Source organism: Eubalaena glacialis, chromosome 12 (assembly GCF_028564815.1).
Source record: "Eubalaena glacialis isolate mEubGla1 chromosome 12, mEubGla1.1.hap2.+ XY, whole genome shotgun sequence".
NCBI lineage: Eukaryota > Metazoa > Chordata > Mammalia > Artiodactyla > Balaenidae > Eubalaena > Eubalaena glacialis.
Genome location: NC_083727.1, coordinates 51,829,248 through 51,854,973, shown reverse-complemented (window position 1 = coordinate 51,854,973; position 25,726 = coordinate 51,829,248). Strand labels below are relative to the sequence as shown.

At 38.1% G+C, this 25,726-nt stretch overlaps 1 protein-coding gene across 3 annotated transcripts in view; it reads left to right on the top strand.

The window, feature by feature from the left end:
• The window catches only part of AFG1L (AFG1 like ATPase), a 198,254-nt gene that overhangs the window by 129,107 nt on the left and 43,421 nt on the right, over positions 1 to 25,726 (top strand). For all 3 annotated transcript variants that reach the window (XM_061207301.1, XM_061207300.1, XM_061207302.1), the window contains exon 8: positions 2,493 to 2,575. In XM_061207301.1, the coding sequence (XP_061063284.1) occupies positions 2,493 to 2,575 (83 nt within the window). The remainder of the gene's footprint in view (positions 1 to 2,492; positions 2,576 to 25,726) is intronic.

The window sequence follows — 25,726 nt, the reverse complement described above, 5'->3', positions numbered from 1 at the left end:
ACCAAACCAGGACAGATTTCCCTCAGAGAGAGAGAGAGAAAGAAGTGCTACCTGAACAAGTGCATCTCCTTCTTTCTTTGCACTGGGTGGCTGAGCCCCAGTTATAGCAGGGGTCAGGGGAGGAAATGTCTCCTTTCCCAGGTTTCCTACATTAACTCAAAGTTGAGAAGAAGAGAGATGTATGGCTATACCTTTTTTTTTTTTTTACAGGTCTCTGAGGCAATGGGAGAGTGGGATGCATGTATTTGGGCAATGCTGTATTTCTTTCTGCTGAGATGAGTTAAGGGCCTGAGTCCTGAGGGTGGGTTTGAGCCACTTGGGATGATGAGCTCGGGAGGTGTGGGTGGCTGCTTAGGCCAAGCATTGCACAGGGGCGTGACTCTGTTAGCTTCAGGGGTGGTTCTTCAAATGTGTAGTTAAAAAGCTTAGCTTTGTAGGCTCCCCAGGGGAGCGGCCTCTTCTTGAGGATTATTTTATTCTAACCTAATTCACAATTGCTACTCAAAATGCCGTAGCTTTTCCAGCCTTCCAGGCCAGTTGGTCTTCACTCCGAGGGTGACCAACTATCCCAGTGTGCCCAGGACTCTCGTGGTATTAGCACTGAAAGTGCTGCTTTCAGAAAAAAAAACCTGTCTTGGGGAAACCTCTCAGTCTCAGAGGGATGGTTGATCACCCTATTTTACTTCCCTGAGCCTTTAGCAGCTGTAGCATAGGAGGAGGGGAAATGCATTCTCGCTGCCACTGTGTACAATCTCTTCCCTGTAGTACAGATGATGAAGAGCTCTTGCATAGCAGTACAACCCAGGATGTAATTTCAGGGAGGAAGAATGTTGCTATATCCCAAGTGTGCCCAGATAGTGCTCTTCTGATTATCTATTGCTGCATAACAAATGACTGCAAAATTAAAATAACATTATTACCCCTTCTGGTTTCTGTGGTTCTGGGATTTGAGAAAATCTCAGCTGGCAGTTCTGGCTGCCTCACTATGACAGTGGCTACAACTGGAACAGCTGGAGACCGGTCCAACACCTCTGTCTTCATGTCATCTCAAGGCCTCTCTATGGGCTACTTTAAGCTCTCCTGGTTGCCTCCAGACAGGTGATGCTTACCTGGTAGTTTAGGGTTCTGGAGCAATACTCTAGCCAACAAGAAAGAAGCTGCCTCAAATGTCACATCAGATATTATTGTATAGCATCATTTTCACCATAGCCACAGGATTCAAGTGGGGAGCACAGACCCCACTTCTTCTTTTTTTTTTTTTTTTAATATTTATTTATTTGGCTGCACCAGGTCTTAGTTGCAGCACGCGGGATCTTTAGTCATGGCATGCGAACTCTTAGTTGCAGCATGTGGCATCTAGTTCCCTGACCAGGGATCAAACCTGGGCCCCCTGCATTGGAAGTGCTGAGTCTTAGCCACTGGACCACTAGGGAAGTCCCTAGACCCTACTTCATGATGGTTAGAAGGTCAATGTCACAACCTGTTGAGATGGAGACATTACTGCAGCCATCTTTGGAAAATATAATCCACCACAATTACGTTAGCTTCCAAATGCAGTTTTTCATTAATAAAAGTAGTAAAGTTGTTAAAATACGGTTTTTCCTCATGAATTTTCTTAATGCAATTTTTATTTCGAATGAAAACAAAAAGGTCAGCCTGTAAATGTTACCTGAATTGTTCTGAGAACTCTTGCTTACCACTGTTCTACTGGAATGAGTATATGTGTGTGTGTGTGTGTGTGTGTGTGTGTGTGTGTGTATCTTCCCAAAAAGCCAGCTGACCAGCATAGGTGTAGTAAAAGTTCATTTGCTTCCATAGTAAGAATTTTAAGGGGTGTGTGTGTGTATGGGAGTTTCCATGCATACATGCACCCCAGAGGATGGAAAGGAAAGAGTAATTGGGAGGAGACAAGGACAGCAGTGGCACAGGACCATTCAGGTTGAACAGAAGCATTCATAGCAGGAAAGATCTCTGAAGACACTGATGGCTAGAGAGGGAGCTAAGGAACAAGGGCAGTGGCTATCATTTAGAAGTGAAGGGCAGGTATACCTATAGCATCACTTTAGTATGATCATTCAGTTTAAAATGTGGATGCTAATGTTCTGATGCAGCTTTCTTAGACTGTCTGTCTCCCATTGTGATGCTTAAGACCCATGAGTTATTTTTTCTGATAGCCTCCAGCTTCTCACTTCAGAGTAATGGAAATTGGAATTTTAAAAAATCTAATGCAGTTATTTGGGGAATTTGCTGACAGCACAGTTTTAGCAAAGTTTGAGGAAGGTATGCTACAAATCTTAATTTTATTAAACTGATATTTTTTGGCTTAATATATGTTTAATATTGCAACATTTATGATTCTTACATGAGTTCTATTGTTTTGTCCTAAACTCATTATTTTATTGAGGAAAATTAAAAAAAAACAGGATAGCAGAAAGATTATAATTCTAAGCCACCATTTGTTTAAAAAGATATTTTATGTGTTTGGATTGTAGGAATACTGTAATACGGTCCAGCTAGATTCTGGGGTAGATTATCGGAAAAGGGAACTTCCTGCTGCAGGAGAACTCTACTACCTGTAAGTATTTTTTTAATTTTAATTTTCTAAGTTTAATATCTAATAATTAATCAGGAAAAGATGAGAAAAATAAGCAGGGTAATTATTAGAAAATGAAAGCCTAGTTCTAAAGCCTGTGATTTTTAAAATACAAAATGTTATAATGTTAACTTCTTTAAACTGTGTTTTTTGCCATCCATGTTTGCATGATTTATAATGTGTGATTGGAGGAAACCCTAATTAGTTTTTTGGGGAGGAGTGATGACAGATGGTTAGAAAGTAATGAGTATCCTTTTTAAGAAACTCTAGTATTAAGAGAATATCTTTATTGTGCTCAAGTAATTAATAATTTGTGGACATCTTCTAACAAATGTGTCATTTCTGTTCCCTGAACATTGTGTTTTATTTTGTCAATCTGTTTGTATTTATCATTGTTGATTGACTTCCATACATAACTATGTAAAATATATATACACAAGTACAACTGGATATATTTTGTCTTCTAAAAGCTCAGACTCGGGCTTCCCTGGTGGCACAGTGGTTAAGAATCATCCTGCCAATGCAGGGTACACGGGTTCGAACCCTGGCCCGGGAAGATCCCACATGCCACGGAGCAACTAAGCCCGTGCGCCACAACTACTGAGCCTGCGCTTTAGAGCCTGTGAGCCACAACTACTGAGCCCGCGTGCCACAACTATTGAATCCCGCATGCCTAGAGCCCGTGCTCTGCAACAAGAGAAGCCACCGCAATGAGACGCCTGCGCACCGCAATGAAGAGTAGCCCCCGCTCACCACAGCTAGAGAAAGCCCGCACGCACAGCAACAAAGACCCAACACAGCCAAAAAAAAAAATTAATTAATTAATTAATTAATTTTAAAAGAGCTCAGACACTCCTGAGTAGGAGCAATTTATAATAATAGATGTGTTCAGCATGTGTAGTTAATGCTGAAAAACAAATATAGTTGGTTTTAAAATGTCATTTGTGATAACCTGAAAAGGAAAAAGTGCTTTACAAATGCAAAGTGTTGTTTAGTGTATGCTGCTAGTGTTGGGCACCTAGTGGGTTCTCAGTAAATAGGTCTGTCTAAGGGCTAATTGTGATTTAACTCAAAGGCATGTTTCTGCTAATTTAAATTTTGATGACAACGTGCATATGAGAGGTTCAGAAAAGTTCTTGTCTCTGCCACCTTGTAAGCAGAAGTACTTTACTGTTTTTGAAGCAGAAATTAGCTAGAAAAATCACATAATTAAAATTGCATACTTTACAGTGTACCAAGGGGACTGTTTCAGCTTATTATTCAGATTCTGATGATTATTATAGGAGGTTCTTCATCTGCCCTTAAGTACTTTGTCTTTAAATACTTTATAATTTTGAAAAATTCTTAGAACACTTTTTTTTCTGCTTTAACTTGGACTTTTTCCTCTCCATTTCTTTTATGTTTGTGCTTTCTGGTCTTTTTATTTTTCTGATATTCACAAGATTTCCCTGAAGCTTTGCTACCTATTTCTTGATGTGCCACATGTATGGTACTTAGAAATTAATTTATTATTATTCCTTTTATTCTTTTTCAACAAATCCTTGTTCCTTGTTTTCCCACAAAGTATATCCTTATGTGGAAGAATTAAAACATTTTCCTAAAGGGAAGTTCCTTCAATAAAGACGGTTGCCTGACTCTAAGTCATGAAATTTGTTTCCAGGTGCTAGAGAGGTCTCGGTGGAATTTACAGGAGTTGGAAAGGCAGCTTTTGCTTTAGCAGAGCCACTTTCTCTCTGACCTACCCTGTGTTGCCTCTTCCTCTTCCTGAAAAAAGTAATACAGTTCTAACACATGGAAATTCAAGTTTGTACTTTAAACAAGTACTGGAGGAAATCAGAATCTAACAACGTCCCAGAATCCAGAAAACTAGAATCTACAAAAGCTACCGTGGAACTCTAGAATGGCTTTCTTTTTTTAATTTATTTTTTTTTAAATTATTTATTTATTTATTTTATTTTTGGCTGTGTTGGGTCGTCGTTTCTGTGCGAGGGCTTTCTCCAGTTGCGGCGAGTGGGGGCCACTCTTCATCGCGGTGCGCGGGCCTCTCACTGTCGCGGCCTCTCCTGTTGCGGAGCACAGGCTCCAGAAGCGCAGGCTCAGTAATTGTGGCTCACGGGCCCAGTTGCTCCGCAGCATGTGGGATCTTCCCAGACCAGGGCTCGAACCCGTGTCCCCTGCACTGGCAGGCAGACTCTCAACCACTGCGCCACCAGGGAAGCCCTAGAATGGCTTTCTTAAAAATATGTAAATTCTTTAACCTTCAAGGAAAGTAGATTTATTTTTTTTTATTTTTAATTTTTATTTTTTTAATTTATTTATTTTTGGCTGCATTGGGTCTTCGTTGCTGTGCACAGGCTTTCTCTAGTTGTGGCAAGTGGGGGCTACTCTTCGTTGCACTGCGCGGGCTTCTCATGGTGGCTTCTCTTGTTGCGGAGCATGGACTCTAGGCGCGTGGGCTTCAGTTGTTGTGGCACGCGGGCTTCAGTAGTTGTGGCTCGCAGGTTCTAGAGCGCAGGCTCAGTAGTTGTGGCCCACAGGCTTAGTTGCTCTGTGGCATGTGGGATCTTCCCAGACCAGGGCTCGAACCCGTGTCCCCTGCATTGCAAGTGGATTCTTAACCACTTGGCCACCAGGGAAGTCCTAGGAAAGCAGATTTATTTATGAATTTAACATCAAAAGAGCTTTATCATAGTCTGATAATCAAGAATATAGAGCCTGGGGGCACACCTCAGAGGGAAGGCTGATATGTGTGCCTGAGGAGAATTAGGAATTAAAGTCATCTCAGAAGTGGGAGAATAGTATTAGATACCCAGATGGGATGCTAGGGATGTCATTTGTATTGTTTCACATGAGCCCTTGAGTAGAACTTCTTTCATGAAAGAGTAAAAGAAAAGTTCCTGGGGTCATGTTAACATTTCTAATTTAATTAGGTTTCGTTTTATCTTGTTCCTATAGGAAAACATTACTTTCCCCTCTATAACAGATTTTAATGTGCCATGCTATATATTGTCCTATTAAAGCATGTATTTCTCTTTATTACCCTCTGCCTAAACATCTGGAATTGGTTCCTGAATATACAAGTCCTGACTACTCCCTTTGTCGATCTCACTGGCATTACAACTAAAAAAAAGAAAAGCAAAATTCTAGCTTCCCTCTAGGGGAACATCACGCACTATCTCAGAATTTCATATATGCAAAATCCCATATATGATCTTTAATTAAATAGAAATAGTCATTAATTCAGTATTTTATTAGTCTAACTTTCCAAAAGCCAATCTAAAATGTCCCAAAACATAATTCATATAATATCAAGAATTACCAGAGATTTAAAAAACTGCTCCAAAATTTGACATGGAACAATTTCTATAGTTCATAATATTGTCTGAGTTACACAAGAACTAATTCATACAAGCCATTGTATGTTTGTATGTAATCTATTTCAGTTGTAGTTTTTTTTTTTTTTTTTAAATTATTTATTTATTTATTTATTTATGGCTGTGTTGGGTCTTCGTTTCTGTGCGAGGGCTTTCTCTAGCTGTGGCAAGCGGGGGCCACTCTTCATCGCGGTGCGGGGGGCCTCTCACTATCGCGGCCTCTCTTGTTGCGGAGCACAGGCTCCAGACGCGCAGGCTCAGCAATTGTGGCTCACGGGCCCAGCCGCTCCGTGGCACACGGGATCCTCCCAGACCAGGGCTCGAACCCGTGTCCCCTGCATTGGCAGGCAGATTCTCAACCACTGCGCCACCAGGGAAGCCCTCAGTTGTAGTTTTATATCACATTAAATTTAGAAATCCTAGAGTACCTTTATAAATAAGTTCCAGTTGCTTTTGGCTCATCCCAAGAAGTTTTTAATCTCACATAAAACTAACTCAAAAGAGAATTTAAATTTAGCATATTGTAAGCCACAGAGCTTGAGTGCAAAAATCCAAACTTTTGCATAGGTTAAAACATCCCATGGTTCTCCAGTTTTTCATTCTGTGATCTCCCCAGAGGTGAGCACAAAGTCATTTTCTTACTGGTTTCTTGGTGGATTGGGCTCAGTAAGATTCCCCATGAGTGGACTATGGTTTGCCAAAATCCATACAGGTCAACCAAACATTGGGCTTCTTGTTTGCACTTGGGCGGAGACTTGGACCAGCAATTTATTGTGAATTACCTGGTGTTTGCCAAAGGAGGCCCCATCCCATGCCTTCCAGAGAATTTAACTGCTTCAGATTAGCTCTCTGCTATGGGGCTGGTGACACTAGAGGTTATCATTTTATATATGCAACAATGAGCATCTCTTTTCTGACAGGACGCACCACTGCTGAGGGGTCCATGGGTTGCTGCCCCAGACCATTTTGCTGTAAATTCTGTGAAGGGTTATGTTTTCCTGGAGAGAGGAGGTCAGGTCACCTTGGACTCACCCTCACTCTCTGTCTTTTTTCCTTTTTCATTCAGGAGCTGAGTAGTGCAGGTTCTTTTTTTCTACTAAAAAGAAGGAAGGAAGGAAGTTGGGGAGAGGTTTCCTATTCAAACACCATACCTCCACCAAACTCACATACAAACACCCTACCCCCAGCATAGAAGCCATGGCCTCAGTGGAATATTTTAAACTGAACCAAAAGGGGTAGAGGGAGGTGTTGGGCTTTGGATTTGATTTTACCCTACTTATGAAGTAATAGCTTTGCCTGTATTATTTCATGAATGCTGGCAGAAGACACAAGAAACCTGGGTCAGAGACAAAGGATTTTATTACTCTAGGCACAGATAGCATGTTGAGTCAGTTCCCTCCTTGCTCCCTAGTCCCGTTAGAGAAGGGAAGAGGAGTTTTGCTGAGGGCGCAGATGGATGCCTGCATAGGCAGTGAGTTGTGTTACAGGAGAGGAACTCTGAGTTTGGGGAATGTACCAATTTATAGTCAGAAGTAAGCAAGCCTGCTTTTTTCTCAAGGGAGACGTTGCCTCATCCCTCAAGGTTTCTCGCTGCAAATACACCTTAAGAAATTGTTAAGGCCTTGCATTCTTGGCATACTTAGCAAGAATGTGGGTGAGTGAGAGACCCAGGGATAACTGCCTCTCCTCACAGGGGACATTTATCAGACTTTTAAACTTAAAGAAGCCAGACTTTCTCCCATTATTTCATTTGGCTCCTATCCACCAAAGTTATCCACCACTTCAACAAAATTATATCTGAATACGTTATTCAGTTATTTAATCCCTCAATTAAATTGTCTCAAGACCATTTCAATTCCATGTATATGGGGACTATGGATCATACTGAAATGATGAAAAATATATGTTGCAACTTTTCAGACACAGCCCAAATAGTCACATATTCTTACCTGGCTAACATAGTACATGTATTCATCCATCTTTTGAACAGTTTTAAGGAATTTCTTCTTAAATACTTTTACCAATGGAAACTTCATGTCTCAAGTACTCTTAATTTTCCACTTGGGAAACATCTATTCCAAATAGGAAATTACTTCTAAGAACATATCTTTGAACACCATTTTAAAAAAAAAGTTTGCTGGCTAAAAACACACAGCTTCAAGGTACAGCTCTGTTTTAGAAGAAAGGTCTGTGAAAACAAAGACTGGAACTCATGCATGTTACAACTTACTTCCCCAGAATTAAAAATTTCTTGTTTTTTGCCTGTGATATTCCCTACACATACTCCCCTGTCCCCAACTGGGACAACCATCGATGAAAATTTAAAACATTTCCTAGCTTGTTTGTCATATCTTCTCATCCCTAAAACTTTGACAGAGATCTGTCTTCTGCCTGGAACGTTGCCACCTTCTGGTTCAGCAAAGTCTCTAGGGCATCTTGGGACCTTCTCCTCATCCCCCATCATTACCATTCCAGTTGTTTCTGCCCCAGACATTGGAATCTGCAGTTTCAGTCTTAGTTTTTCTCACCAGAGTACCAGCCCAGCCATTTCCTGTTTCAGTTCCCACTGAAGAACCTCTGAAACACCTGCCAATAGAGGCAACTTGAAAATTGTTAAGTCTGGCTCCCTTCCTTTTATTTTTTAAATTTTTATGTATGTATGTATGTATGTATGTATGTGTGTATGTATGGCTGTGCTGGGTCTTCGTTGCTGCCCGTGGGCTTTCTCTAGTTGCGGTGAGCGGGGGCTACTCTTCGTTAGGGTGCATGGGCTTCTCATTGCGGTGGCTTCTCTTGTTGCGGAGCACGGGCTCTAGGCACGCAGGCTTCAGTAGTTGTGGCACGTGGGCTCAGTAGTTGTGGCTCAAGGGCTCTAGAGCGCAGGCTCAGTAGTTGTGGCACATGGGCTTAGTTGCTCCGCGGCATGTGGGATCTTCCCGGACCAGGGCTCAAACCCATGTTCCCTGCATAGGCAGGCGGATTCTTAACCACTCTGCCACCAAGGAAGTCCCCCCTTCCTTTTAGACTGTGATTTGTTTCAGTTCCATGGACTAGGCTGCCCAGGGTCCCTGCATAGGTTAGGCTGTGTGCATAACCCCATTGAAACGCTTGATCTCTGGTCACCTACACCAAAGTTTTTATGGACTGATGCCAAACGTGGGCCTGCTATACTTTCCCTTCAGTTCCCTGAATTCTCTCATGTATCTTTTAGAGTCTTCTACATTCATATCAGTCCTACTTCTGACACTAGTGCATGGTGTCACAGTGGAGCCATGATGGTACTGAAGAGAAGATACTATACAGGTAAACAATATGAAATTTATTTAGCAGCAAAAGATACAGAAACGTATCCATATGGAGACAGTTGAGTAAAACAGAAGACAACACAGCATATTCTCATTGGAAGTTTAAGTTTTTCTGGCCTGTGAAGCTGACATATAGCACCTGATCAGGACGAGGATCCCAACAGGTCATGTTTATCATTCTTGGGTGAGTGGTTTAGAGACACTCTGGCTATGTGCCTGCCTGCTCACCAGGTACAATTACCAGGTACAAACCCCAGGACATGCCTGAATGTTCACTGTCAATCAGTGTGAATCAAAGGTCAGTTTCCCATTCTTCAACAATACCAGACTAGGCCTTCCCGAAGTCTGTTCCTCAGAGGGCGGGGAACAGGATTTCTGCCTCTGGCAATTAGAGAAACTATCTAGTTTCATGAGGTTCAGGCTGTTGATCTGGTTAATTCTTAAGTCTGGGGAAGGGAAGAAGACCATTGGGGACATTTTTGACATTTACAGATTAAATTTTATTCTTAGCATCATGACACAGAACATACAGGTTTATCTACTTAGTCATAAGCATAGTCAAAAACTAAAATATTTACAGATAAAATAATACAATGTATGGGATGTGCTTTAAAATAATCCAGGGTGGGAGAATTAAGGGGAGGTATAGTTGAAACAAGATTGGCCATGTATTGAGTGGGCGATTGTTACATCAGGTTTATTATACTATTGTCTTTACATGTATATATGTGTGAAATTTTCCACAATAAAAAGTTTTTTTTAAAAAGGTACAAATCTTCTCTATTTTTTTTTCTGATTATGCTAGCGAGAGTTTTATTAGTTCTATTCATCTTCTCAAAGAAACAGCTTTGTTTTATTCTCTCTGTTGCTTTATGTTTTATATTTGATTGATTTCTTTTCATTTTGTCGATAGTTTCCTTTGCTGTGGAAAAGCTTTTAAATCTAATTAGGTCCCATTTGTTTATTTTTACTTTTATTTCCTTTGCTTTAGAGGACAGATCCAAAAAAATATTGCCAAGATTTACGTCAAAGTGTGTTCGGCCTATGTTTTCTTCTAGGAGTTTTATGGTTTCTGGTCTTACATTTAGGTCTTTAATCCATTTTGAGTTTATTTTTATGTATGACATAAGAAAATGTTCTAATTTCATTCTTTTACATACTTTGCCTATTTTTAAGTTGGGTCATTTGTCTTTTTATTGTTGAATTTTAAGTGTTCTTTATGTATTCTAGATACAAGTTCCATGTCAGATATATGATTTGCAAAAATATTCTCACATTCTTTTTTTTTTAATTTTGTTTGGTGTCCTTTGAAGCACAAAATTTTTAAATTTTAATGAGGTCCAATTTATTTTTTCTTTTGTTGCTTATGCTTTTGGTGTCACGTTTGAGAAACTATTGCCTAATCCAAGGTCACAATGATTTATGCCTATGTTTTCTTCTAAGAGTTTTATAGTTTTAGCTCTTATATTTAGGCATTTGGTTAATTTCAAGTTATTTTTATATGTGGTGTGAGGTAGTGGTCTATCTTCTTTCTTTTGCATGTGGATATCTAGCTGCCTCAGCACTATTTGTTGAAAAGACTATTCTTGCCCTACTGAATTGTATTGACCCCCTTTTTGAAAATCAACTGACTGTAAATGTAAAGGGTTATTTCTGGTCTCTCAATTTTTATATTCCATTGATCTATTTGTCTAACTTTATGTCAATACCACACTGTCTTGATTTCCATAACTTTGTTCTAAGTTTTGAAATTAGGAAGTGTGAGTCCTCCAACTTTGTTTTGTTTTGTTGGGTGTTCAAGATTGTTTTGGCTATTCTGGGTCCTTTGAATTTCCGTATGAATTTTAGGATCAGCTTGTCAAGTTCTACAAAGAAGCCAGCTGGAGTTTTGATAGGGATTGTGTTGAATTTGTAAATCACATTGGGGACTACAATATGAAGTCTTCAGATCCATGAACATGTAATGTTCTTTTCGTTTTCTAGGGCTGCCATACAAAGTACCGCTAACTGATATCTTAGAAAGCAGAAATTTATTCTCTCATTCTGGAGGCTAGAAGTCTGAAATCAAAGTGTTGGCAGTTTGGTTCTTTCTGGGCAGTATGGACAATGTGCTCCATGCTTCTGGTGGAGTTCTTTGGCTTGTAGGTGCATTGATCTAGTCTCTGCCTTTAGCTTCATATGCTATTTTCCGTGTGTGTGTGTGTGTGTGTGTGTGTTTCCAAATTTGCTCTTCATATAAGGACACCAGTTATCATGTTAGGGACAACTCTAATTCAGTATGACCTCATCTAAGCTTAATTACATTTGCAAAGACCCTATTTCAAAATAAGGTCACATTCACAGGTATTGGGAGCTAGTACTTTAACATCTTTCTGGAGGACACAATTCAACTCATAACAGCTGTCTTTCCATTTATTTTGGTCTTCTTTAATTCCTTTCAACAATGTTTTATAGTTTTCAGTGTATAAAATTTGCAATTCTTTTGTTAAATTTATTCATAAACATTTTATTCTGTTTTAAACTAGTGTAAATGGAATTGTTTTCCTAATTTCCTTTTTGGTTTGTTCATTGCTACTGTATAGCAATGTAATTGATTTTTTTTAAACATCTTTATTGAAGTATAATTGCTTTACAATGGTGATTGTAATTGATTTTTGTGTATTGATCTCATAACCTGAAACCTTGCTAAACTTGTTTATTAGTTCTAATAGTTTCTAGTAGATTTCTTAGGATTTTCTAAATATAAGATCATATCATCTGGAAATAGAGATAGTTTACTTCTCCCTTTTCAATCTGAATGCCCTTTATTTATTTTTCTTGCCTAAATTTCCTGTCTAGAACCTTCAGTGAAATGTTGAATAGAAGTGGTATATTCTATCATAGAGAGTGGACACCCTTGACTTGTTCCTGAGCTTGGGGGAAAGACTTCAGTCTTTCACCATTAATTATGATGTTAGCTCTGGGTTTTTCTTAGATGCCCTTTATTAAAATAAGGACATTCCCTTCTATTCCTAGTTTTTGAGTGTTTTTATCATGAAGGGGTGTTGGATTTTGTCAAAGGCATTTTCTGTTTCTATTGAGATGATCATGTGGTTTTTGTCCATTATCCTATTGATATGGTGTATTTTATTAATTGATTTTTGGATTTTAAATCAGTCTTGCATTTCTGGGATAAATCTCTCTTGGTTGTGGTGTATAATACTTTTTATATATTGCTGGACTTAGTTTGCTAGCATTTTGTTGAGGATTTTTGTGTTTATACTCATGAGAGATATTGGTCAGTAGTTTTCTTTTTGGTCGTGTCTTTGTCTGATTTTGCTATCAAGGTAATACTGGCCTCATAGAATGAGTTTTGAAGAGATCCCTCCTCTTCTGTTCAGATTTTATCTTTTTTCTTGAGTTGGCTTCAGTGGTTTGCATCCTTCTAGGAATTTGCCCATTTTATCCAAGTTATCTAATTTGTTGGTACACAGTTGTTAATAGTATTCCCTTATAATTCTTTTTATTTCTATAAGGTTGGTAGTAATGTCCTCTCTTTCATCCCTGATTTTAGTAATTTTAGTTTTCTCTCTTTTTCTTAGTCCATTTAGCTAAATGTTTGTCCATTTTATTCAATTTTTCAAAGAACTAACTTTTGGTTTTATTGATTTGCTGTATTATTTTTCTATTCTTTATTTCATGAATTTCCACTCTAATCCTTATTATTTCCTTCCTTCCACTTGTTTTAGGTTAATTTTATCTTTGTCCACGGTCTTATGATAGAAGTTAGGTTGTTGGTTTGAGATTTTTCTTCTCTTTTAATGTAGGCATTTATAACTATAAATTTCCCTATAAGCACTACTTTTGCTGCATCTCATGCGTTTTGGTATGTTACCTCTTCATTTTCATTGTCTCAAAGTATTTTCTAATTTTCCTTTAGATTTCTTTTTTTGACCCATTGGTTATTTAGGAGTGTGCTGTTTAATTTCCACATATTTGTGAATTTCCCAAATAACTCTCTGTTACCAATTTCTAATTTCACTCTACTGTGATTGGAGAACATTCTTTGTATAATTTCAATTCTTTTTAATTTATTTAGGCCTGTTTTATGGCCTAGGATATGATCTTTCTTTGAGAATGTTCCATGTGCATTTGAGAAAATGTATATTCTGTGGTTATTGAGTGGAGTGTTTATTTAGATGTCTGTTAGTCTAATTTGTGTATAGTGTAGTTCAAGTCTAATTATTTCCTGTTGATCTTCTCCCTAGTTGTTCTATCCATTGTTGAAAGTTGGATATTGAAGTCTCCAACTATTACTGTTGCATTGTCTGTTTCTCCCTTAAGTTATGTCAGTTTTTGCTTCATGAATTTTGAGGGCTCTGTTTCTAGGCACATATATATTTGTAATTGTTATATCATCCTGATGGATTGATACTTTTATCATTATAAAATATTCCTTTTAGTCTCTAATCACATTTTTGTTGTTGTTTTAAAGTCTGTTTTGTCTGATATTAGTAGTGGTTGCTTTTTTCACAATGTATCTTTTTTTCGTCCTTTTACTTTCAACCTATTTGTATCTTTGAACCTAAAGCATATCTCCTGTAGATAGCATATAGTTGGAACTAGCTTTTTTATCCAGTCTACCAATCTCTGCCTTTTGATTAAATTGTTTAATTCATTCACAAATTATGTTATTATTGATATAATTGGGTTTACATCTGCTCTTTTATTTTTCATTTTCTTTAGGTTTCATGACTTTCTTGTTTCTCTGTTCTTCCTTTACTGATTTCTTTTACATTAAGTGAATATTTTTAGTGTAATATTTTCATCCTTTTAATGATTGTTTTCCATTATATTTTTTGTCATTTTTTAGTGAAGAACTTTTATCTCTATGAGAAGTATAAAGTTTCATTCAAACTGAAATGTTGTCTCAAATTCAAAATGAAGCATTGCATGTTGCTATATGTTTTGATAATTAAAATATCAGTAATGGTAATGAATCTTTACCCTAAGACCACCGGTAGGGAAAAGGTCTCTATGGTGGGAAAATATCGTGGATTCTCAAAAGTAGGTACACAGTAGTATCTTTGTCATAAGAACTCCTGTTGATATTTTATCAATGAGTAAGGCTCTGTGACATTGCAATCTTACAACTGTATATTAGTAAAATACAACAGTAAGAGTTTTCTGCTTTGTGTATTATAGGGCATAGTCAGGTAGGCCATTTATTATGTCTCTTAAAAATCACAAAATTGTCCTATTTGACATAATTTAGTTGTACATTTAAATATTAATTAATCTTATATTAACACAAGGACTGCTGAATTAAAAATTAATTTCAAGGATTTGAAACTATTTGAAACACCACCTAAAAAGTGGGAAAGCAGCGAAAGAAGTCCATCTTGTATATATTTTGGTATCAGTTTCCATCAGTCAGCTCAGCACACCTTTTATCTTATATTCCTTTATTGAACTGTAATTTGACAATATCATGTTACAGTGTTTGTTTTCCAGCAGGCCAGACACAACCAGAATAGAGCTGGCTCACCATTTCCAGCTAAACACATTGACAAAGTATTCAATTATATGACTGTACTCATCTAGTAAAGTATAAATAAGCTATATATACAACATGTACATGAGTAGATAATATATATACTTATACATATAAAAGTACAGAAGAAAGTTGCTAAATTTCCTTAGACTTCTTGTCTTGTTATTTCGTCTTCAAATATATCACATTTATAACTAAAAATCTTCAACATAAGTAAAGCTGATCCGGCAGAAGTCCTATATCTTTAGTTAGTTTTGCTGTGTACCTTTTTTATACCTATTAAAACTCCCTGGCCTCTCTTTCTGAGGTGGATGTGACTATCTTCTTCACCTAAAGAGGATTTAGAGATTCTTACTCTCCAGCTTCTTCTTCATTTTTGTTGTTGTTGTTTAACATATTTAATCATTATAGCCTTTCTGAAATTTTATGAAAAATAATTATTTTTAGATCTACCAAGTTGCAATTTTACATGTTACACCACTGATTTATTTGGGGGGAATGCAATATATAGATTTAGTAGAAATTTTATGTAGAGTTTGGGGCTGAGAAAGGGGGAGGTGATTAAGGTCTGGAATTTGAGAGCTAAAGGTGCTAGATCCCGCTTGCTGCATTATGCATAGGTCAAGATTAATGGAACCAGTTAAGTTACTCTCCAGGTGATTGAGAAGGGTGGGAAATTTAGAGACTGAAATGGATCTCTGAACAGTCAATTAAGCCTTTGAGTGATTGAGAAGAAGATAAATAGTAGGACAAAATCCATCCTAACAACTGGTTCTGTTATGTAAAACAAACCTAAAGTATTTGAAATGCAACCAAGTCCATTTTATATTAAGGCGAGTATAAACCAACTTAATCTTAGACCTGCCTCCAGCCCCAGATTATGTTTGGTATGAGCACAAAGAGCTGTACAGCATGAATGCACAAGGAATCAGTAGAGTGGGAAGGCTCACTGCCAGGGAAGTTTGGCACAAGAACTCTAAGAGGAAGGGGAAATTTCTCCCTCGTTGAATCAACTTTGGCTCTCTGGAATAGAGAACATGGAGAGAGAGGGACCAAGGAAAGCCAACCCTATTCTACTTGTTGATACCTTAACAAGCTGTTGATTTTTAAAAGGGGATAAAGGGGTAAAGTGTGGGTAGCATTCTGTTCCTCTGAGTCAATCCTAATGAAGTAGGAGGTTCTTGAAGAAATTAATTTCCATTTAAATTCATGTGTGACCCTCTTCTAGAAACCTCCACTTGTTTTGGAATTTTTGTAGAGAATTTCAAATGATTCAGCAATAATAAGGTCTTTTTTGACATATTCTATTTCTTGAGTGTAAGTCTTATGTTGAATGCCTTATTTCAGCTATAGAAATTTTCTCAAAATTGAAATGACTGATTACTTTCCTCTCCGTTTACTAATTTATTATGGAATAATAAATCATGATTCTCATACTTCCGAAGCAGTCAGGCTTTTAATCCAGGGTACTGTACTCCAGGATTCCTATAGTTGTTGATGCCAAATTTCCTGGCAACGAAACAGTGGTCGATTCCAGGGCTTTTCTGACTTAAAGACAGAGTAGTTCTACTCAACAGAAAATGGAAACTTGCCCCTCCAGTGCAGTTTCTGAGCTTAACAAAAGGTGACAGAAGCAATGAAATGGGTGGATTTTACCCAGAGCATTTAGAACAAAGGAAAAAGAGTCTGTGCTCTGCTTGGGCCCCTCACACTCTGCCCCCCAACAAAAAGCATTTGAAAGGAGTGATTCTGCTTCTTCTTCAGAATGACTTTTAATTCCCTTACCATGGTCACCTTTTGATTATCTGTGAGCAGATTTTTTCTTTTTTCTTTTTTTTAAAATTTTTATTGGAGTATAGTTGCTTTACAATGTTGTGTTAGTCTCTACTGTACCACAAAGTGAATCAGCTATACGTATACATATATCCCCTCTTTTTTGGATTTCCTTCTCACTTAGGTCACCACAGAGCATTGAGTAGAGTTCCCTGTACTATGCAGTATGTTCTCTTTAGTTATCTATTTTATACATAGTATCAATAGTGTTTATATGTCAATCCCAATCTCCCAATTCATCTCTCCCCCCACCCCGCCCTGGTCCCCTTGGTATCCATACGTTTGTTCTCTACATCTTTTGTCTCTTTTTCTGCTTTGTAAATAAGATCGTCTATACCAATTTTTTCAGATTCCACATATATGCGTTAATATACTATATTTGTTTTTTATTTTGCATCTTATCTGCTCTACGTAGCATCCCACTGATGGGGCAGTTACCCAGAATTAAAGTCCCTTAAATTCTTTATCCCTACTCACTTGTAAGAGCTTATGTTTCTGTCTCCCCTCATGAGAGAAAAGGGGATACAATTCAAAGCATCTAAGCTTAATTCCTGTATTTTCTCCTGATCATTTTGATGCTACTCAAGGCAGTCTTCCTTAAGATATGCCTCTGTGGTTAAAATTGAACTACACAGGGGCTTCCCTGGTGGCGCAGTGGTTGAGAATCTGCCTGCCAATGCAGGGGACGCGGGTTCGAGCCCTGGCCTGGGAAGATCCCACATGCCGCGGAGCAACTAGGCCTGTGAGCCACAATTACTGAGCCTGCGCGTCTGGAGCCTGTGCTCCACAACGAGAGGCCGCGATAGTGAGAGGCCCGCGCACCGCGATGAAGAGTGGCCCCTGCTTGCCACAACTAGAGAAAGCCCTCACACAGAAACGAAGACCCAACACAGCCATACATACATACATACATACATACATTAAAAAAAAAGAATGTAAGCAGACAAGAATCTCATTAAAATATTTAAAAAAAAAAATTGAACTACACAAAGCTGAGCAGAACATGTTCTTCCATCCATGTGACATGATATTCTTGTAGCCCCAGAAGAAAACTCTGAATTTATCTCCCCTTTTACATTAAAAAATCATGTTTAATTTAGTGCCCTCTTTAGGCTGTAGCTTTTCCATGCAACTTCTTTTGACTACCAGGCTTTATCCCTCCTCAGTTTCATTGGTTAGGCTGAAATATTTTTCAAGTATGTTTATAATTATAATGTTATAATTTTAATCACTGGATTTTTGTATAATCTATATCCTTGTGTGGTTTTTGTACATTCGTTTTCTGAATATACCTGTTGCCAACCTTGGGTTGTATGTTCCAAACACTTGATTTTTTTTTTTTGAAACTAGCTGACCCTCATCCTTTTTTAGAGTTTCACAGACATGGTTGTATTTCTGAGTATAGATTTTTAGTGTAAGGTTCACAGACATGGTTGTATTTCTGAGTATAGATTTTTAGTGTAAGGTAATGCTGCTGTCTTTTTAGATAGTTTCACTGGAAAACTGACAAGAGGGCACTGGCATTGCAGACTCACTGCTGTTACTCTAGTTTTTTTTCTCCATTATAAGTGAATCACCACCACCACCACCAGCCCCATTTTGAAGTTAAAGGCATTTTCTCTGGCTGAAATTTTTACAATAAAGTTGCATTCTTGTGATTTCCTACTTAAAAAAGTCCAGAGATCTTAGGTGTTTTTAAGAATAGATTTACAAATTTTCTTGTCTATCATAGTGACATTTTACCAAGAAAATCCTTCTGGATTAACTTGCATTGACTATATTTGTATTTTTATTCCATTTCCAAAAATGATTTGCAGCAACTTAGATTAAAATTATTTGTCATACCTTCACCATAATCACTAAAATGGAAGAGATGGAAAATACCAAGTATTGGCAAGGATGTGGAACAAGTGGAACTTCTTGTACACTGCAAGTGAGAGAGTAAATTGCTACAACTCCTTTGGAAAACTGCTTGGCAGTATCTACTAAGCTGAATGTAGATATACCCTATGAATAGCAATTCTACTCCTAGTTATATACCCAGCAAGCATGTATACATGAGTTTACCAAAAGGCATGTATTAGAATGTTCACAGTAGAACTATTCACAGTGGCCCCAAACTATAAACTACACAAATGTTCATTGTTAGGGACTGAATTGTGTTCCCCCAAAATTCATAGGTGAAGCCCTAACCCCCAGTGGGACTGTTTTTGGGGATAGGACCTTTAAGGAGGTAATTAATTAAATGGGGTCATATGGGTGGAACCCTAATCTCATAGGATTGGTGTCCTTATAAGAAGAGGAAGAGACAACAGAGGAAAGACCATGTGAGGACACAGCAATAAGATGGCTACCTGCAAGCCAAGGAGATAAACCGCAAAAGAAATCAAACCTGCCGACACCTTGATCTTAAGACCTCCAGCCTCCAGAACTGTGATAAAATAAATTTTTGTTGTTTAAGCCACCAGTCTGTGATATTCATTTGTGGCAGCCCTAGCAGACTAATACTCTCATCAACAGTAGAATGATAATAAACTATGGTATTTTCATGCAATAGAATATTACTGTACAGAAACAAAAATAAACGAACTACTTCTACATGCATGGATGAATCTCATAATATTGAGTAAACAAAGCCAGACACTTGCTAATAAAGGAAATGAGTTTATATGAAGCAATATGTACCCTGATATCCAATTTGAAAATCATTTAGGACACACTGTCATTGATTTGATCAATGTCAGTGCAAAATGAAAGACACTTTCCTATGTCTGGAATATTTGTTAACCAGCAAAGGTCAGGACTATCAGATTCGGTAATTAATACTTCGTGTTTTAAAAACCTTTAAGAAATAATAAAAATAAAAACCTTAAAAACGGTGACTTTCACATATTAAACTTCTGATGTATTTAAATTTTAAAATAATTTTATTTAGCATTTATTTTGTGTTAATGTTTCCATCTAATGTTTTCTACTATCATAAGTCTTTATCAGGTAGAGATCATTTTAACATGTTATTGAAATACATAATCTTGTCATAGTATATTGACTTATACTAGTGATAAGCCATGAATTTATTATTATTATGGAGTTTTTTGGACAGAAAACTGCTGAAACTTTTAGTATAATCCTATAATAGAAAAATGGTTCACTGTTTATTATTATTATGGGCACATTATTTGAGAACACATAAAGTATTGTGATAAATACAGAATTACTTAGGATTTCAGGGATTTTCCAGATTAATATCTTTCGGGAATTTGGAAACACTTTTTCTGGAATTCCCCGATTTTCCAGCTGTGTGATTACCTGCAACTCTCCTCTCCTCTGAGCAGTACTGATTTTATTGTCTTTAGTCTGAAAAAGCTGTAAAAATGAGTAACACACCATTTTTCCCTTCTCCCAAGTGTCAGCTTTTTCTAGAATCTGCCTGCTTCTGTTCACTTTCCAGTGCCTTCAGGTTACCTGATTTTGTACTTTGTGCAGAGTTTACAGCTGCCATCAGCAGGAGAGTCAGCTAGGGCAGAGCTTAGTTTGCTCTACTAGAAGCATAACTCTTCTCCCTGTTCTGATAGAGTACAACTTCTACTATCTTCTTGAGAAGACTGCATGAGACATATATTTTTTGAGGGCTCATCTGTCCAAAAATGTCCTTATTTTACTTGATTAATAGTTTGACTGGTCATGGATAGTTTGACAATAATGTTCCCTTCAAAACTTTTAAGCACTATGCCATTATCTTCACGTTTCCATTATTGCTGTTGCAAAGTTCGATGTGAATGTTTCTTGATCTTTTGTATTTGACCTGTTTTTCCCTTCTGAAGTTGTTAGGATAGTCTTTCTTTATTTCTAGTTTCCTGAAACTGCATAATAATGTGCCTAGAATGGAGCTTTTCCCCCATTCTTTGTGCTGGGACTCTTTCAATTTAGAAAATCATGTCCTTCAGTTCTAAGAAATTTAATTTTCTTTTTTTCTTTGATAATTTCCTCCCCCCCGCCCTGCCCGCCAATAGTCTTTAGAACGCCTCCTGGTTAGATACTGAACCTTCTGGATTTATCTTCTAATTCTTTTATTTTCTCTTTTATTTTCCATCTTTTTGTCTTTCTGCTCTATTTTCTGAAAGATTACTTCAACCTTTTTCCCTAAATTTTTTATTTAGCAGTCATATTCAGAGTTCTTTCTCATGCCCAAGTTGTCCTTTTTTTTTTTTTAAGTCTTATTTATTTATTTATTTATTTATGGATGTGTTGGGTCTCCGTTTCTGTGCAAGGGCTTTCTCTAGTTGCGGCAAGTGGGGGCCACTCTTCATCGCCGTGCGCGGGCCTCCCACCATCGCGGCCTCTCCTGTTGCGGAGCACAGGCTCCAGACGTGCAGGCTCAGTAATTGTGGCTCACGGGCCTAGTTGCTCCGCGGCATGTGGGATCTTCCCAGACCAGGGCTCGAACCCATGTACCCTGCATTGGCAGGCAGACTCTCAACCACTGCGCCACCAGGGAAGCCCCCAAGTTGTCCTTTTTGTTTATGGCATTTATGCAGTGCAATATGCCTATATAATACTAGGCATATTAGAGTGTATTTTTCCCCTTTTGGTCTCTGTATTTTTTTCTTTCCTTCCTCCAAGATCCTTTTCTCTACTTCTTTATTGTGATCTTTATCTTATATCCTAGAGGATTTCCTGAAATGCCTTCTTGTCCATTCATAAGCACTGAAAAGCCGATTAGAAGTTCTGTGTGCATAGATAGGGTTTTATTGATTGGTGGGCTTCACTAGAGGGTGATAAGGTGGCAGGTCAGATTTTCCAATGTAAAACCCCCAAATGTCAGTATCTGCAGGTCTTTTTTTTTTTTTTTTTTTGGCTATTGAGTTTCCTCCAATTTTTCTGTCTACTTCTTGGGATGGAAGCTTCCTGGACTGGTAGGGTTCTGGATGCTGAAGAGTTAAGGACTGTTGGTTTCACTGTTTACTTTGTAGAATTGCAGTACAGTGTCTCTCACCCTTTCTCAGTGTTACAAGTGTCCCAGACAGTAAACTTACCAGTTTCAGCTGGAGTGGAGGAATTATAGGAGTCTGACTGTCCAGGTGAAAGGAGAGAATCTAAGGAACTGCCTTTGTCTTATTTTCAAACAATGCCTGTGTTTCCAGCCTGACCCCTCACCTACATTTTTGAGTATATCTAGTAGTGCCAAACCTTTGGGGAGATTTTGGTGAGAACTGGATTGCTTCATCTTGGCTCAGTACCCCACCTCCCACCTTCTGATTTCTCAATCTACTAAGGTCCTGCTCATCCAACTAAGGAAAGCAATGCCAGTCTTTTCTTCTTCCAGGCTTCCCTAATCTTTCCAAGTGATTCTCTAAGAATCACTTTCCCTCATCACTTGTTTTTTGGGGAGGTAAATCACCCTCTTCTTTCCTAAGGGGAAGGGAGGGAAAAGGTTCTTATCACAAATACTAGACACAAAAGCCAGTGATTCCTGATCCTCTTTCCCCTCCTTAGAAAGACACTATGGTGTGAGGAATAGGGGGGATGGTGGAGGAGGGTGGCATTTGGAATAGGGCTGGTTCTTCTCATTATTTAACCACAGGGGCAGGAGTCTGGATCCAGTTATTGGTGGCTTATTGGTGGTTCTCTTTAGAAATCTGAGGGTACTCAGCACTTCTGTCCATCAACTTTGAGCCTTAATTACAATTCCAGGACAAGAGGGAAAAATTGCACAATGCAAAAACTGCATAATGATCCATTGTATGGGTGTATCCAAATGTACTTCAGATTCCCCATTGTTGGACATTTAGGTTCTTTTTCACTTTTTTGATGTTAGCCGTGTCACAGTGAACATCCTTGTAGTTGTTAAACATTATTATTTCCATAAGTGAGATTCCTACGGGTGGAATAGCTGGGTGATATGATATGCATGTTTTTAGTGCTTTTATTACATATTATCTGGTTGCCTTGAACTCTTGTAACCAGTTTTACATTCCTCCCCGTGGTACATAAGAGGGTTCTTTTTCCCCTTACCTATGCTTGCTCCAGCTATTTTATCTTTTTCTTTATCTCTGCCAGTTTGGATAAAAGTATGGCCTCTCATGATTTTACATTGCATTTTTATCACTAGTAAGAATGAAACACTTTACACATGCTTTTTGCCTACTGAGCTATTTTTTTTAAGCAATTTGCCTGTTCAGGTCCTTTCACAGTTTTTCTATTGGGGTATTCAATTTTTTATATGTTGGAGTTTTTAATACATTGAAAATATTAGTTGTATGCCATAAATGTTGCCACTATGTTTCCCAATTTGATGTGTACATTTTATTTGTAATACTTTCCATTATACAGAAATTTTAAATTTTTATGTATTCAGATCTTAGATAAAATGACTTAATTCTGAGTTTCAGTTTTCTCTTCAGTAAAAACATGATAATACATACTACATGGTAATGTGGATATGGTTTAGGTAAATTAACTGCTACATAATAGTTGCTCAGCAAATGATAGCTTTTTTAATTTCCTGTGTGACACATTGAAAAAGTTCAGAATCATCCAAATTTTGTACTAGAATTAAAAAACATAGTCAAAGATGTTTAAACCAGATATGAACCTGAATATTAAGTAAAACTCTGTATCTTTTAGGCCATTATAGACAGGTAACTTTTTTTTTTAAGTATTTGTTTATTTATTTATTTATGGCTGTGTTGGGTCTTCGTTTCTGCGTGAGGGCTTTCTCCAGTTGTGGCAAACGGGGGCCACTCTTCATCGCGGTGCGCGGGCCTCTCACTATCGCGGCCTCTCTTGCTGCGGAGCACAGGCTCCAGACGCGCAGGCTCAGTAATTGTGGCTCACCGGCCCAGCCGTTCCGCGGCACGTGGGGTCTTCCCAGACCAGGGCTCGAACCCGTGTCCCCAGCATTGGCAGGCGGACTCCCAACCACTGTGCCACCAGGGAAGCCCCTAGGCAGGTAACTTTTAATTTCTCTTTTTTACTACTCTCATTTTTATTCTTAAAAATATTAATGAGCTCTGATTGATGCATCCTCTTAAGTAGGGAAATCTGAAGTCTGAGTGGAGTGTGAGAAGACTAGTGTTTTCTTGTAAGTTATTGTTAAGGGATTATGAATATATTCATTTCTGGTAATGATTTCTTTCATAGCTTCATTATTTATTTTATATCAATATAGATACATCTGATAAAACCAAAATAACACACTAGCCCCTCCTGCTTTTAAGACAATATGCAGATAAGGTTTCTGTCCCCCAGCAGGTCAGTAGAGCTTCTTATTCCCTGAGGTCAAGTGCAAGTTGGCTTAGATAGATAACAGTCTGTTCAGTTGTGAGCTACATAAAATGCTTTTATGAATGTTCAGTTTTAGACCACTTTACACCAATAAAATTTTTTATTTTACATGTTGTAACTTTTTTTTAAATTAATTGATTAATTAATTTATTTATTTATTTTTGGTTGCGTTGGGTCTTGTTGGGTCTTCGTTGCTGCTTGCGGGCTTTCTCTAGTTGTGGCGAGCCGGGGCTACTCTCCGTTGCAGTGCGCGGACTTCTCATTGCGGGGGCTCCTCTTGTTGCAGAGCACAGGCTCTAGGCACGCGGGCTCAGTAGTTGTGGCACACAGGCTTAGTTGCTCTGCGGCATGTGGGATCTTCACGGACCAGGACTCGAACCCGTGTCCCCTGCATGGGAAGGCGGATTCTTAACCACTGCTCCACCAGGGAAGTCCCTGAGTAACTTTTTTTTTTTTTTAATTTTTATTTATTTATGACTGTGTTGGGTCTTCGTTTCTGTGCGAGGGCTTTCTCCAGCTGTGGCAAGCGGGGGCCACTCTTCATCGCGGTGCGCAGGCCTCTCACTATCGCGGCCTCTCTTGTTGCGGAGCACAGGCTCCAGACGCGCAGGCTCAGTAATTGTGGCTCACGGGCCCAGTTGCTCCGCGGCATGTGGAATCTTCCCAGACCAGGGCTCGAACCCGTGTCCCCTGCATTGGCAGGCAGACTCTCAACCACTGCACCACCAGGGAAGCCCCCTGAGTAACTTTTTATGATAATATAATAGAATTCTTATAAGGTACTATCATAATAAAAATAATTGTATCATTTCACATATAATTTCACTATAAATGAAATCACATATAGCAATTTCATAGATGTGGCCTAACTAAAGTCTAGTGAGCCATATTTTAATATTATAGTATATTTGAGCACAGAATAACAAAGAAATCACCACTGAGGAAGTTTATAAGCAATTGTTTGTTAACCAAATGTGCTTTGAGAAACGTGACTGTCTTCTATTTTAGTTATTTTTCAGAATTCAGTTCTCCCCCTCTATTGGGTAACATGCCTAACCTAAGGACAGGTTAACTTTCTGAAAGCCAGCAGATGTCCTGGGTGGCTGACATTGCTTTCTTCTTTATATATCCCTTAAAAAGTAGCTCCCTTCTCCATCAGTTGTATGTGTGTACATCTCCATTGCAAGGTGGAGATGATTCCAAATGAATTCCTATGAATGATGTTGGCAAAGCCATCTAAACATACATGTGCTTGGTGTGGGCATTGACATTTACATTGGCTTGTATGATTTCTTTGTACCTTTAAAATTGTTTAATCTCTATAATCACTCGTTCTGTAGTGTCATTTTATTACTTTAATACAGCGCTATTCAAATATCATACAAGCCTTTATATAAGTCAAATAGCATTCCCCTGCAAAGCCAACCATTGCAAATGATATTTTTAAGATCCTTGAGGTGGAGTGGTTATGACTTGAAATGTGACAGTTCCAAACCCTTCATAATGACTGTGTGCTTTTACTGTAGAACATTTGAAGAATTAGGTGCTTATGTGTTAAATTCTTGCCGCCTGATAATTATCTCAAGGGAGAAATTATTTTGGTTTAGTTTAAGCTTAATCTAAAGAAAAAATAATTTATCATATTAGTTTTCAATAAGACTTTATTAAGACGGATGTCCAGAATGGAGGTTAATTGCTTCCACTCCTAGATAAGAGTGATTTGTGTGTCAAAATTAAGCATATTGGCAGGTCATCCTGTATAAGTTTGTATATAGAGTTGAAGTAAACTTATATTTTAACT